This window comes from Heptranchias perlo, chromosome 13, assembly GCF_035084215.1.
Source record: "Heptranchias perlo isolate sHepPer1 chromosome 13, sHepPer1.hap1, whole genome shotgun sequence".
NCBI classification, from domain to species: Eukaryota; Metazoa; Chordata; class Chondrichthyes; order Hexanchiformes; family Hexanchidae; genus Heptranchias; species Heptranchias perlo.
This window is the reverse complement of record NC_090337.1, coordinates 58476422-58491709: the sequence shown is the minus strand read 5'-3', so window position 1 is coordinate 58491709 and position 15288 is coordinate 58476422. Positions and strand designations below refer to the sequence as shown.

Below are 15288 nucleotides of genomic sequence, written 5' to 3'. Positions count from 1 at the left end.
ATTTACAGTGTGTAGGGGTTGGTGACTGTGCTGTATTTACAGTGTGTAGGGGTTGGTGACTGTGCTGTATTTACAGTGTGTAGGGGTTGGTGACTGTGCTGTATTTATAATGCGTAGGGTTCCGTGACAGCAGTATTTATAGTGTGAAGGGGGTCAGTGACTATGCTATATTTTGAGAATGTAGGAGTCAGTGCTGTATTCACAGAGTGTAAGAGTCATTGACGGCTGTGTTTACAGTGTGTAGGGTCGATGACAGTGCTGTATTTGCAGTGTGTTGGGCTCAGTAACTGCTGTATTTACTGCCTGTAGGGGTTGGTGACTGTTGTATTTACAGTCTATAGAGGTCGGTGACTGTTGTATTTACAGTCTATAGAGGTCGGTGACTGTTGTATTTACAGTCTGTAGAGGTCGGTGACTGTTGAATTTACAGCCTGTTGGGTTCAGCGACTGTGCTGTATTTACACTGTGTTAGAGTCAGTGATTGTGCTGTATTTGCAGTGTGAAGGGGTCAGTGATTGTGCTGTATTTACACTGTGTTAGGGTCAGTGATTGTGCTGTATTTACACTGTGTTAGGGTCAGTGATTGTGCTGTATTTACACTGTGTTAGGGTCAGTGATTGTGCTGTATTTACACTGTGTTAGGGTCAGTGATTGTGCTGTATTTACACTGTGTTAGGGTCAGTGATTGTGCTGTATTTACACTGTGTTAGGGTCAGTGATTGTGCTGTATTTACACTGTGTTAGAGTCAGTGATTGTGCTGTATTTACACTGTGTTAGGGTCAGTGATTGTGCTGTATTTACACTGTGTTAGGGTCAGTGATTGTGCTGTATTTACACTGTGTTAGGGTCAGTGATTGTGCTGTATTTACACTGTGTTAGGGTCAGTGATTGTGCTGTATTTACACTGTGTTAGGGTCAGTGATTGTGCTGTATTTACACTGTGTTAGGGTCAGTGATTGTGCTGTATTTACACTGTGTTAGAGTCAGTGATTGTGCTGTATTTACACTGTGTTAGGGTCAGTGATTGTGCTGTATTTGCAGTGTGAAGGGGTCAGTGATTGTGCTGTATTTACACTGTGTTAGGGTCAGTGATTGTGCTGTATTTACACTGTGTTAGGGTCAGTGATTGTGCTGTATTTACACTGTGTTAGGGTCAGTGATTGTGCTGTATTTACACTGTGTTAGGGTCAGTGATTGTGCTGTATTTACACTGTGTTCGAGTCAGTGATTGTGCTGTATTTACACTGTGTTAGGGTCAGTGATTGTGCTGTATTTACACTGTGTTAGGGTCAGTGATTGTGCTGTATTTACACTGTGTAGAGGTTGGTCACTGTGTTGTATTTACAGTGACTAGAAGTTGTTGACTGCTGTATTTACAGTGTGTAGGATTTGGTGACTGCTGTATTTATATTGTGTAGGGGTCAATGACAGTGCTGTATTTGCAGTGTGTAGGACTCAGTAACTGTGTTGTATTTACAGCCTGTAGGGGTTGGTGACTGTGCTGTATTTACTGTGTGAAGTGGTTGGTGACTTTTTTTTTTATTCGTTCATGGGATGTGGGCGTAGCTGACAAGGCCAGCATTTATTGCCCATCCCTAATTGCCCTTGAGAAGGTGGTGGTGAGCCGCCTTCTTGAACCACTGCAGTCCGTGTGGTGAAGGTTCTCCCACAGTGCTGTTAGGAAGGGAGTTCCAGGATTTTGACCCAGCGACGATGAAGGAATGGCAATATATTTCCAAGTCGGGATGGTGTGTGACTTGGAGGGGAACGTGCAGGTGGTGTTGTTCCCATGCGCCTGCTGCTCTTGTCCTTCCAGGTGGTAGAGGTCGCGGGTTTGGGAGGTGCTGTCGAAGAAGCCTTGGCGAGTTACTGCATTGCATCCTGTGGATGGTACACACTGCAGCTACTGTGCGCCATGGCGAAGGGAGTGAATGTTTAAGGTGATGGATGGGCTACTTTGTCCTGGATGGTGTCGAGCTTCTTGAGTGTTGTTGGAGCTGCACTCATCCAGACAAGTGGAGAGTATTCCATCACACTCCTGACTTGTGCCATGGAGATGGTGGAAAGGCTTTGGGGAGTCAGGAGGTGAGTCACTCGCCGCAGAATACTCAGCCTCTGACCTGCTCTTGTAACCACAGTATTTATATGGCTGGTCCAGTTAAGTTTCTGGTCAATGGTGACCCCCAGGATGTTGATGGTGGGGGATTCGGCGATAGTAATGCTGTTGAATGTCAAGCAGAGGTGGTTAGACTCTCTCTTGTTGGAGATGGTCATTGCCTGGCACTTGTCTGGCGCGAATGTTGCTTGCCAATTATGAGCCCAAGCCTGGATGTTGTCCAGGTCTTGCTGCATGCGGCCACGGACTGCTTCATTATCTGAGAGGTTGCGAATGGAACTGAACACTGTGCAATCATCAGTGAACATCCCCATTTCTGACCTTATGATGGAGGGAGGGTCATTGATGAAGCAGCTGAAGATGGTTGGGCCCAGGACACTGCCCTGAGGAACTCCTGCAGCAATGTCCTGGGGCTGAGATGATTGGCCTCCAACAGCCACTACCATCTTCCTTTGTGCAAGGTATGACTCCAGCCACTGGAGAGTTTTCCCCCTGATTCCCATTGACTTCAATTTTACTAGGGCTCCTTGGTGCCACACTCAGTCAAATGCTGCCTTGATGTCAAGGGTAGTCACTCTCACCTCTCCTCTGGAATTCAGCTCTTTTGTCCATGTTTGGACCAAGGCTGTAATGAGGTCTGGAGCCGAGTGGTCCTGGCGGAACCCAAACTGAGCATCAGTGAGCAGGTTATTGGTGAGTAAGTGCCGCTTGATAGCACTGTCGACGACACCTTCCATCACTTTGCTGATGATTGAGAGTAGATTGATGGGGCGGTAATTGGCCGGATTGGATTTGTCCTGCTTTTTGTGGACAGGACATACCTGGGCAATTTTCCACATTGTCGGGTAGATGCCAGTGTTGTAGCTGTACTGGAACAGTTTGGCTAGAGGTGCAGCTAGTTCTGGAGCACAAGTCTTCAGCACCACAGCTGGGATGTTGTCGGGGCCCATAGCCTTTGTTGTATCCAGTGCACTCAGCCGTTTCTTGATATCACGTGGAGTGAATCGAATTGGCCGAAGACTGGCTTCCGAGATGGTGGGGATATCGGGAGGAGGCCGAGATGGATCATCCACTCGGCACTTCTGGCTGAAGATGGTTGCAAACGCTTCAGCCTTGCCTTTTGCACTAACGTGGTGGACTCCGCCATCATTGAGGATGGGGATGTTTACAGAGCCTCATCCTCCCATTAGTTGTTTAATTGTCCACCACCATTCACAACTGGATGTGGCAGGACTGCAGAGCTTTGATCTGATCCGTTGGTTGTGGAATCGCTTAGCTCTGTCTATAGCATGTTGCTTCCGCTGTTTAGCATGCATGTAGTCCTGAGTTGTAGCTTCACCAGGTTGGCGCCTCATTTTTAGGTATGCCTGGTGCTGCTCCTGGCATGCTCTTCTACACTCCTCATTGAACCAGGATTGATCCCCTGGCTTGTTGGTAATGGTAGAGTGAGGAATATGCCGGGCCATGAGGTTACAGATTGTGCTGGAATACAATTCTGCTGCTGCTGATGACCCACAGTGCCTCATGGATGCCCAGTTTTGAGCTGCGAGATCTGTTCTGAATCTATCCCATTTAGCACAGTGATGGTGCCACACAACACGTTGGATGGTGTCCTCAGTGCGAAGACGAGACTTCGTCTCCACGAGGACTGTGCGGTGGTCAATCCTACCAATACCGTCGTGGACAGATGCATTTGCGACAGGTAGATTGGTGAGGACGAGGTCAAGTAAGTTTTTCCCTCGTGTTGGTTTGCTCACCACCTGCCGCAGGCCCAGTCTAGCAGCTATGTCCTTCAAGACCCGGCCAGCTCAGTCAGTAGTGGTGCTACCGAGCCACTCTTGGTGATGGACATTGAAGTCCCCCACCCAGAGTACATTCTGTGCCCTTGCTACCCTCAGTGCTTCCTCCAAGTGGTGTTCAACATGGAGGAGGACTGATTCATCAGCTGAGGGAGGGCGGTAGGTGGTAATCAGCAGGAGGTTTCCTTGCCCATGTTTGACCTGATGCCATGAGATTTCATGGGGTCCAGAGTCAATGTTGAGGACTCCCAGTGCCACTCCCTCCTGACTGTATATCACTGTACCGCCACCTCTGGTGGGTCTGTCCTGCCGGTGGGACAGGACATACCCATGATGGTGATGGAAGAGTCTTTACAGTATGTAGTGGTCGGTGACTGCTGTATTTACAGTGTGAAGGGGTGGATGACTGTGCTGTATTTACAGTGTGTAGTGTTCGGTGACTGCTGTATTTACAGTGTGTAGTGGTCGGTGACTGCTGTATTTACAGTGTGTAGTGTTCGGTGACTGCTGTATTTACAGTGTGTAGTGTTCGGTGACTGTGCTGTATTTACAGTGTGTAGTGGTCGGTGACTGCTGTATTTACAATGTGTAGTGGTCGGTGACTGCTGTATTTACAGTGTGTAGTGGTCAGTGACTGCTGTATTTACAATGTGTAGTGGTCGGTGACTGCTGTATTTACAGTGTGTAGTGGTGGGTGACTGTGCTGTATTTACCGTGTGTTGTGGTCGGTGACTGTGCTGTATTTACCGTGTGTAGTGGTCGGTGACTGCTGTATTTACCGTGTGTAGTGGTCGGTGACTGTGCTGTATTTACCGTGTGTAGTGGTCGGTGACTGTGCTGTAATTGCCGTGTGTAGTGGTCGGTGACTGTGCTGTAATTGCCGTGTGTAGCGGTCGGTGACTGATGTATTTGCCGTGTGTAGTGGTCGGTGACTGTGCTGTATTTGCCGTGTGTAGTGGTTGGTGTCTGCTGTATTTACCATGTGTAGTAGTCGGTGACTGCTGTATTTACCATGTGTAGTGGTCGGTGACTGTGCTGTATTTACCATGTGTCGTGGTCGGTGACTGTGCTGTATTTACCATGTGTCGCGGTCGATGCCTGTGCTGTATTTACCATGTGTAGTGGTCGGTGACTGTGCTGTATTTACCATGTGTAGCGGTCGGTGACTGTGCTGTATTTACCATGTGTAGCGGTCGGTGACTGTGCTGTATTTACCATGTGTAGTGGTCGGTGACTGTGCTGTATTTACCATGTGTAGCGGTCGGTGACTGTGCTGTATTTACCATGTGTCGCGGTCGGTGACTGCTGTATTTACCGTGTGTTGTGGTCGGTGACTGTGCTGTATTTACCGTGTGTAGTGGTCGGTGACTGTGCTGTATTTACCGTGTGTAGTGGTCAGTGACTGTGCTGTATTTACCATGTGTAGCGGTCGGTGACTGTGCTGTATTTACCGTGTGTAGTGGTCGATGACTGTGCTGTATTTACCGTGTGTAGTGGTCAGTGACTGTGCTGTATTTGCCGTGTGTAGTGGTCGGTGACTGTGCTGTATTTACCATGTGTAGTGGTCGGTGACTGTGCTGTATTTACCGTGTGTAGTGGTCGGTGACTGTGCTGTATTTACCATGTGTAGTGGTTGGTGTCTGCTGTATTTACCATGTGTAGTGGTCGGTGACTGCTGTATTTACCGTGTGTAGTGGTCGGTGACTGTGCTGTATTTACCGTGTGTAGTGGTCGGTGACTGCTGTATTTGCCGTGTGTAGTGGTCGGTGACTGCTGTATTTACCATGTGTAGTGGTCGGTGACTGTGCTGTATTTACCGTGTGTAGTGGTCAGTGACTGTGCTGTATTTGCCGTGTGTAGTGGTCGGTGACTGTGCTGTATTTACCGTGTGTAGTGGTCGGTGACTGTGCTGTATTTACCATGTGTAGTGGTTGGTGTCTGCTGTATTTACCATGTGTAGCGGTCGGTGACTGTGCTGTATTTACCGTGTGTCGTGGTCGGTGACTGCTGTATTTACCTTGTGTAGTGGTCGGTGACTGTGCGGTATTTGCCGTGTGTAGTGGTCGGTGACTGCTGTATTTACCGTGTGTAGTGGTCGGTGACTGTGCTGTATTTGCCGTGTGTAGTGGTCGGTGACTGCTGTATTTACCGTGTGTAGTGGTCGGTGACTGTGCTGTATTTACCATGTGTAGTGGTCGGTGACTGTGCTGTATTTGCCGTGTGTAGTGGTCGGTGACTGCTGTATTTACCTTGTGTAGTGGTCGGTGACTGTGCTGTATTTGCCGTGTGTAGTGGTCGGTGACTGCTGTATTTACCGTGTGTAGTGGTCGGTGACTGTGCTGTATTTACCGTGTGTAGTGGTCGGTGACTGTGCTGTATTTACCATGTGTAGCGGTCGGTGACTGCTGTATTTACCATGTGTAGTGGTCGGTGACTGTGCTGTATTTACCATGTGTCGTGGTCGGTGACTGCTGTATTTGCCGTGTGTAGTGGTCGGTGACTGTGCTGTATTTACCGTGTGTAGTGGTCGGTGACTGCTGTATTTACCATGTGTAGTGGTCGGTGACTGCTGTATTTACCGTGTGTAGTGGTCGGTGACTGTGCTGTATTTACCATGTGTAGTGATCGGTGACTGTGCTGTATTTCCCATGTGTAGTGATCGGTGACTGTGCTCTATTTGCCGTGTGTAGCGGTCGATGACTGTGCTGTATTTGCCGTGTGTAGCGGTCGATGCCTGTGCTGTATTTACCGTGTGTAGTGATCAGTGACTGTGCTGTATTTACCGTGTGTAGTGGTCGGTGACTGTGCTGTATTTACCATGTGTAGTGGTCGATGACTGTGCTGTATTTACCGTGTGTAGTGGTCGGTGACTGTGCTGTATTTACCGTGTGTAGTGGTCGGTGACTGTGCTGTATTTGCCGTGTGTAGCGGTCGATGCCTGTGCTGTATTTACCGTGTGTAGTGATCGGTGACTGTGCTGTATTTACCGTGTGTAGTGGTCGGTGACTGTGCTGTATTTACCGTGTGTAGTGGTCGGTGACTGTGCTGTATTTACCGTGTGTAGTGGTCGGTGACTGTGCTGTATTTACCATGTGTAGTGGTCGGTGACTGTGCTGTATTTGCCGTGTGTAGCGGTCGATGCCTGTGCTGTATTTACCGTGTGTAGTGATCGGTGACTGTGCTGTATTTACCGTGTGTAGTGGTCGGTGACTGTGCTGTATTTACCATGTGTAGTGGTCGATGACTGTGCTGTATTTACCGTGTGTAGTGGTCGGTGACTGTGCTGTATTTACCGTGTGTAGCGGTTGATGAAGTTGTCAGATTATCGTAAAAACCCAACTGGTTCACTAATGTCCTTTAGGGAAGGAAACCTGCCATCCTTACCCTTTCTGGCCTATATAGGACTCTAGTCCTTCACCAACATGGTGGACTCCTAGCTGCTCTTTGAGGTGCCCAAGCAAGCCACTCAGTTGTATCAAACAGCTACAAACATGGACTGCAGCGGTTCAAGAAGGCGGCCCACGACCACCTTCTCAAGGCAGCTGGGGATGATCAATAAATGATGGCCAGTTCACCCAGTGTCCTGGCCAGCGTTCATCCCTCAAGCAACACCACCAGCAACAGATTAACTGGTCATTTATCGCACCGGCTGTATGTGGGACGGATTCGCTGCCACATTTGCCGACATTGTAATTCCTTGGATGTGAAGTACCTTGGATGTCTCCAGAAGGTGATACGGCCCTGCATCGTTCAGGGCTTCTCTCTGCGCTGCTGCATAGCTTGAATGGTGACCAAAATTGAATGAGGTACTCCAGGTGCAGTCTGGTCAATTTAATCTGACATTCTTTGACTTGTGCTGAACTGACCAAGCGATTGAATTCAGCACTCTGTTCACTTTGTTTATTGCTGCCTGACTGGTTTGACACGTTAAGTGCTAAATCTACTATCACACCCAGATCGTTTCCCTTTAGTTATTTCAACAACATCCTTGGTATATCTGTGACACCCAATGGTCATTATGTAACGGCCACTGGCTGTTAGACACATTAATCACTAATCAATGAATTTTCTCCAATAGATGAAGACTCCAACCCGTTCTGTGCGACCTCTCTGGAACAGTATTACAGCTGGAATATCGGGAAGAGGAGAGCTGCAGAGGTAAGGCCAAGCTGCCAGTGTTCTTGAGCCCAGATTAATTCTCAGTCCGTTGTTTTTGTTTTAATTATGCAATGCTTTGAGGGGAGAGATGAAGGGAGGAGCAAAATCTGCAAGTCCTAAAAGCTATCCATTTATCCCTGCTGAAAATGTATGTGGATTATGGGTAAGGACAGGAGCAGGATCCACAGATCCATCCCCTGGTCAAATATCCCGCCAACATTCACTGGGCTGTTTTGTGAAGAATAGCGATTTGGATGAGGTGCCGGAGGGCAGTTGTCACCTGTGTAACTGGAGCCCAGCACGACTTAGCTTTCAAAGTGGGGGGGGTGGGGGGGAGGTGGGCAGGTTGCAGAGAGTTGACCTGCTGGGTGGCCTCTTCCAGTGCCGTTCTAATAACAGCTGTTCCTCCGTTTGAGGGAAGATACAGGTCCCTGCTTAGTACTTCCCCGAATGTTGTGGCTGAGACTGGCACCTCAGCTTGTGGCAACCTGCAGCCAGAATCTGAGCATTCTATGATACAGGGCATAGTGTACTAGTGCCCACGGTGCAAGGTCCCCTGTGCCATTGTATGCGTTACAGGAAGCTGGTGCTCCATAATACAGGATCCCATGTCCTGGTGCCCATGATACAGGATCCCATGTCCTGGTGCCCATGATACAGGATCCCATGTCCTGGTGCCCATGATACAGGATCCCATGTCCTGGTGCCCATGATACAGGATCCCATGTCCTGGTGCCCCGTGATACAGGATCCCATGTCCTGGTGCCCCGTGATACAGGATCCCATGTCCTGGTGCCCCGTGATACAGGATCCCATGTCCTGGTGCCCCGTGATACAGGATCCCATGTCCTGGTGCCCCGTGATACAGGATCCCTTGTCCAACAAAAATATGTTGATCTCACTCTCGAAACCTCCAATTGACCCAGTATCCACAGCCTTTTGGGGAGACAATTCCAGATTTCCACTACCCTTTGTGTACAAATGTGCTTCCTGATTTCACTCCTGTATGACCTAGCTCTAATTTTAAGATTGTGCCCCCTTGTTCTGGATTCCTCTACCAGAGGAAATAGTTTCTCTGTATCTAGCCTATCAAATTCCTTAATCATTTTAAACATCTTGATTGGATCACCCCTCAATCTTCTAAAGTCAAGGGAATACAAACCAAGCTTATGCAACCTGTTCTCATAATTTAACCTTTAAGCCTGGTATTCTGGTGAATTTGCGCTGCATCCCCTCCAAGGCCAATATATCCTTCCTGAAGTGCGGTGCCCAAAACTGAACACAGTCTCCAGATGGGGTCTGACCAAGGCTCTGTACAACTGAAGCATCACTTCCTCCCTCTGTATTCCAGCCTCCTTGAGGTAAAAGCTGACAGTCCATTAGCCTTTTTGATGACTTCATCCGGAGGATAATTTAGCTTCTGTGGTGTTTTCCTTCCTTATTTTGATTCGGTAAGGATGGTGGCGTAAAGCAGAGAATGCTCATGCTGCCCTGTCCCTCCCTGTCTTCCCCCAGTGGCAGCGTGCAGTGGCCGTGAGGAAGATCCTGCAGGAGGTGATGGAGAAGTGCCCGCGGTTTAGCGACACAGAAGCCATGAAGACCAAGCAGATCGTGTACTGGTGCCGCCAGCGTGGGTACACACCCCCCGACCCGGAGACCACCGTCACCGAGGAGGATTCGATGGAAGACATACTGACTCAGATTGACAACGAGCCAGGTGAGCTGTCCATTCGACTCCGAGCCATAACTCGTTCAGGATTAGGAAGGGAAATGACTAAACCAATCCGGGCAAATTGTTCCCTGTGGTGAAGGGTTCAAATCCCAGGGGACACAAGTTAAAAATGAGGAAGTTAGGAGTGAGAAGAGAAGTCAGGGGTACCCTATCCATTCAAAGGGCAATCGAGCTGTAGAATGTTGCCTGGTTCCATCTCCTGTACCCGGTGCAACAAAGGTTCCTTGTCTTGTATGTGGTGAAGCAGTAGGTCTTTCTGTGGAGCCCCCTTCTCCTGTACCTCTATAATGGAGGCTCCTTCTCCTGTACCTCTATAATGGAGGCTCCTTCTCCTGTACCTCTATAATGGAGGCTCCTTCTCCTGTACCTCTATAATGGAGGCTCCTTCTCCTGTACCCTGTGTAGTGGAGGCTCCTTCTCCTGTACCCCTGTAGTGGAAGCTCCTTCTCTTGTACAGAGTGCAGTAGAAGGCTCTTGTCCTGTACCCTCTGTAGTGGAGGCTCCTTCTCCCATACCTGGTGTAGTGGAGCCACCTTGTCCTGTAACCTGTGTAGTGGAGGCTGGTACCTGGTGTAGCAAAGGTTCCTTGTCTTGTATCCTGTGTAGTGGAGACTCCTTCTCCTGCAGCTGATGCAGAAAGTGCACCTCCTCCTGTAACTGACTTCTTGTCCTGCACTGAACCAGGAGGCACCTCTACACAGGGTACAGGAGAAGGAGTCCCCACTACACAGGGCACAGGAGAACACGTCCCCACTACACACGATACAGGAGAAGGAGTCCCCACTACACAGGGCACAGGAGAACACGTCCCCACTACACACGATACAGGAGAAGGAGTCTCCACTACACAGGGTACAGGAGAAGGAGTCCCCACTACACAGGGTACAGGAGAAGGAGTCTCCACTACACAGGGTACAGGAGAAGGAGTCCCCACTACACACGATACAGGAGAAGGAGTCTCCACTACACAGGGTACAGGAGAAGGAGTCTCCACTACACAGGGTACAGGAGAAGGAGTCCCCACTACACAGGGTACAGGAGAAGGAGTCCCCACTACACAGGGTACAGGAGAAGGAGTCTCCACTACACAGGGTACAGGAGAAGGAGTCCCCACTACACAGGGTACAGGAGAAGGAGTCCCCACTACACAGGGTACAGGAGAAGGAGTCTCCACTACACAGGGTACAGGAGAAGGAGTCCCCACTACACAGGGTACAGGAGAAGGAGTCTCCACTACACAGGGTACAGGAGAAGGAGTCCCCACTACACAGGGTACAGGAGAAGGAGTCCCCACTACACAGGGTACAGGAGAAGGAGTCCCCACTACACAGGGTACAGGAGAAGGAGTCCCCACTACACAGGGTACAGGAGAAGGAGTCCCCACTACACAGGGTACAGGAGAAGGAGTCCCCACTACACAGGGTACAGGAGAAGGAGTCCCCACTACACAGGGTACAGGAGAAGGAGTCTCCACTGTACAGGATACAGGAGGAGGAGTCTCCACTACACAGGGTACAGGAGAAGGAGTCCCCACTACACAGGGTACAGGAGAAAGAGTCTCCACTACACAGGGTGCAAGAGAAGGAGTCCCCACTGTACAGGGTACAGGAGAAGGAGTCCCCACTGTACAGGGTACAGGAGAAGGAGTCCCCACTACACAGGGTACAGGAGAAGGAGTCTCCACTACACAGGTTACTTATTCCACAGTTCTTTTATCTTTTGAGTGAAGTTCATTTTTAACTTCTCCTATACTCCATGTAGATGATGCTCTTCTCCTGTACCTGGGCAGTGGAGACTTGTTCTCCTGTACCCTGTGCAGTGGAGACTCCTTCTCCTGTACCCTGTACAGTGGAGACTCCTTCTCCTGTACCCTGTGTAGTGGGGACTCCTTCTCCTGCACCCTGTGTAGTGGAGACTCCTTCTCCTGTACCCTGTTCAGTGGAGACTCCTTCTCCTGTACCCTGTGTAGTGGAGACTCCTTCTCCTGTACCCTGTGTAGTGGAGACTCCTTCTCCTGTACCCTGTGTAGTGGAGACTCCTTCTCTTGCACCCTGTACAGATGCAATATAATATTGGAAAATGTGAGGTTATGCACTTTGGCAGGAAAAATCAGAGAGCAAGTTATTTTCTTAATGGCGAGAGACTGGAAAGTACTGCAGTACAAAGGGATCCGGGGGTCCTAGTGCAAGAAAATCAAAAAGTTAGTATGCAGGTGCAGCAGGTGATCAAGAAAGCCAACGGAATGTTGGCTTTTATTGCTAGGGGGATAGAATATAAAAACAGGGAGGTATTGCTGCAGTTATATAAGGTATTGGTGAGACCGCACCTGGAATACTGCATACAGTTTTGGTCTCCATACTTAAGAAAAGACATACTTGCTCTCGAGGCAGTACAAAGAAGGTTGACTCGGTTAATCCCGGGGATGAGGGGGCGGACATATGAGGAGAGGTTGAGTAGATTGGGACTCTACTCATTGGAGTTCAGAAGAATGAGAGGCGATCTTATTGAAACATATAAGATTGTGAAGGGTCTTGATCGGGTGGATGCAGTAAGGATGTTCCCAAAGATGGGTGAAACTAGAACTAGGGGGCATAATCTTAGAATAAGGGGCTGCTCTTTCAAAACTGAGATGAGGAGAAACTTCTTCACTCAGAGGGTAGTAGGTCTGTGGAATTTGCTGCCCCAGGAAGCTGTGGAAGCTACATCATTAGATAAATTTAAAACAGAAATAGACAGTTTCCTAGAAGTAAAGGGAATTAGGGGTTATGGGGAGCGGGCAGGAAATTGGACATGAAGCTGAGTTCGGATCGGTCAATGCCCTGTGGGTGGCGGAGAGGGCCCAGGGGCTATGTGGCCGGGTCCTGCTCCGACTTCTTGTGTTCTTTAGATTTGTGGTTGGGATCAGATCAGCCATGATCTTATTGAATGGCGGAGCAGGCTCGAGGGGCCGATTGGCCTACTCCTGCTCCAATTTCTTATGTTCTTATGTTCTTATGTACCCTGTTCAGTGGAGACTCCTTCTCCTGTACCCTGTACAGTGGAGACTCCTTCTCCTGTACCCTGTACAGTGGAGACTCCTTCTCCTGTACCCTGTGTGGTGGAGACTCCTTCTCCTGTACCCTGTACAGTGGAGACTCCTTCTCCTGTACCCTGTACAGTGGAGACTCCTTCTCCTGTACCCTGTACAGTGGAGACTCCTTCTTCTCCTGTATTGTGTAGTTCCAATGTGGCCCTTATCAGTAAATTGTCAGAGGGATAGTCTAAAGCCCTATCTCTGAGATGATTGCAGTCTCTTGTTCATCCTAATTTCTGTCTTCTCTGCGTCCATCCCTGCGGGATTGAGCAGAATGGAGTTTCATAGACCTTGCAGGCTGGGCTTTGTTCAGTTCAATATTTTATTTATATATAATTATACGGGTTTGCAATTATTCATTGCTGACAATTATATGACAGCCATAATAACAAAAGCCCGATGTTCCTTGAAGGCAATTATCCCAGTAGACACTCTATTTAAAGCTTATCAGCCCCTTTCTACAATCCGTCAAACCGTACGTTTTCAAAGGGACCTTGCCCTATTTAGCAGTCTATTATCCCAGTATTAAATCACTGGGATAAAGTTAGATCAATATTTAAAAGACATCAGGGATAAATAACCACACACAGTTTAGGAAGGAAAGATGGTCCAATTTTATAATCAAACACAAATTTACTTGGTGGGAGGTGGAGTTGGCAGTCAGTTAGAAACGTTCCAGTTTATATTCCCCGCAATTATTTACCAATTTGGTGTTATTTACAAAACATTAAGACTATTTAAAAACTAAACTCTTTGGGGTTGATTTTGACCCACCCTGCCTGGAGGGAATGGGGCAGGGAAAGCGGGGGCCGTTGTGATTTAACTCCCCGTTCCGACTGGAATCCCGCTGGCCACCATTTTAACTGCTCACTGCAGTTAGGTGGCTGAGGCGCCCACCGGAAGGAAGAGAATCATAGCATCATAAAGCACCGAAGGAGGCCATTCAACCCATAGCGCCTGTGCCGGCTCTCTGAAAGAGCTATCCAATTAGTCCCACTCCCCAACTCTTTCCCACTGCCCTGCAGATTTTTCCTTTTCAAGTATATATCCAATCCCCTTTTGAAAGTTATTATTGAACTGGCTTCCTCCACCCTTTCAGGCAATGCATTCCAGAATTAAAAAAGAACTAAAGTAAAATAATTAACTTAAATGTTAATAAAATATGATCAATTCTTATGTGTCGGGGGCAGCAATTTTAAACAAGATATGAATTTCAGGGAGCCTCGTGAATTTATGCAAATTGGCATCCTATTACGTCAGTGGGACCCCGATTACGCTGTAACCGTACCCGGAGTGGGGAAGCTGAAGCGGGTTTTCCACCAGCCTGAAGCAGGTCTGCTGCTGGTCTGGGGACAGAAGAGGCCGTCCAAGGTGGGTGCAGAACATTCCCTTGTGGAATTAAAGAGGAGCCACGAGCATTCCTCCGGGCCCCACAAGGAAAGTCACGGCCTCCCCTGCCCTGGACTCCTCCTCATCCCGCCCGTGAGACCCTTCCGAAACCCCCTCCCCATGAGTTACCCGCTGGCTGGCGAGCCTTCCTTTGGTGCCGGCAGGTGGTGTCCGTCTGCCTGAACCTCCCCTCCTGCCCGTCGGCCAGCCGCTGCTTTCCACCTCTTTCATGTGGGCAGCTGACTGGCAGCATTCAGAGGAGGCCCGAGAGTTCAAATACCCTGGGCCTCAAACTTAGGCCAGTGTGCGCAATTTGCACTTGCCCTGGTTCCCCGCCTGTCTAAAGCCCACTGTGGGTTAAAATTGACCGCTTTGTGTTATTCACAAGCCCTTAGTGTTATTTACATATTCTTGGAGATATTTACATATTCTTGGAGCTATTTAAGTATTCTTGATCTTATTTACAAACTCCTGGAGTCGTTTTCCAAATCCCATTATTTGCAACTCCTTGTGTTATTTATATCTGTATTTACAAACTCTCTGAGTTACTTACCAATATTTGGAGTCATTACTCTCCTTTATTTACAAACCCTTGGGTATTTAGAAACTTTTGGTGCTATTTACAAACTCTCACCATAATTTGCAATCTCTTGAGGTTGTTTAGAAACTGGCCATTATTTCCCAATGCTTGACACTGTATTTCAGAATGTCCCTCCACGTACACTGGGGCCGGTGAGCTCTGCCACAGGCTCATGGAGGTGGAGGCCATTTTGAAAACCGAGCCTGAGAGTGACGAAGAGGTAGACATCATTGGCACGATCAAGTCCTCCAAAGTGAAAGTCAAGAAAGAGCTGGAGGAGGAGGATGAAGAGGTCAAATTCTACATGGGCATGATGCCAGCCATGGAGTATGCCAGAGACACAGCACAGCAGGTAAGAGTGATAAGCTAAGATGTAGCCAGAAACCCAACTCACAGCCAGTACGTACCTGTGTGTTTGGGTGTGAGAGATTCTGGCCTGC

At 48.7% G+C, this 15288-nt stretch overlaps 1 protein-coding gene across 5 annotated transcripts in view; it reads left to right on the top strand.

Moving 5' to 3' along the window:
- yeats2 (YEATS domain containing 2) overlaps window positions 1-15288 on the top strand; it is a 188966-nt gene that overhangs the window by 167770 nt on the left and 5908 nt on the right. For all 5 annotated transcript variants that reach the window (XM_067995545.1, XM_067995543.1, XM_067995546.1 and 2 more), the window contains 3 exons: window positions 7995-8074; window positions 9590-9791; window positions 14974-15200. In XM_067995545.1, the coding sequence (XP_067851646.1) occupies window positions 7995-8074; window positions 9590-9791; window positions 14974-15200 (509 nt within the window). The remainder of the gene's footprint in view (window positions 1-7994; window positions 8075-9589; window positions 9792-14973; window positions 15201-15288) is intronic.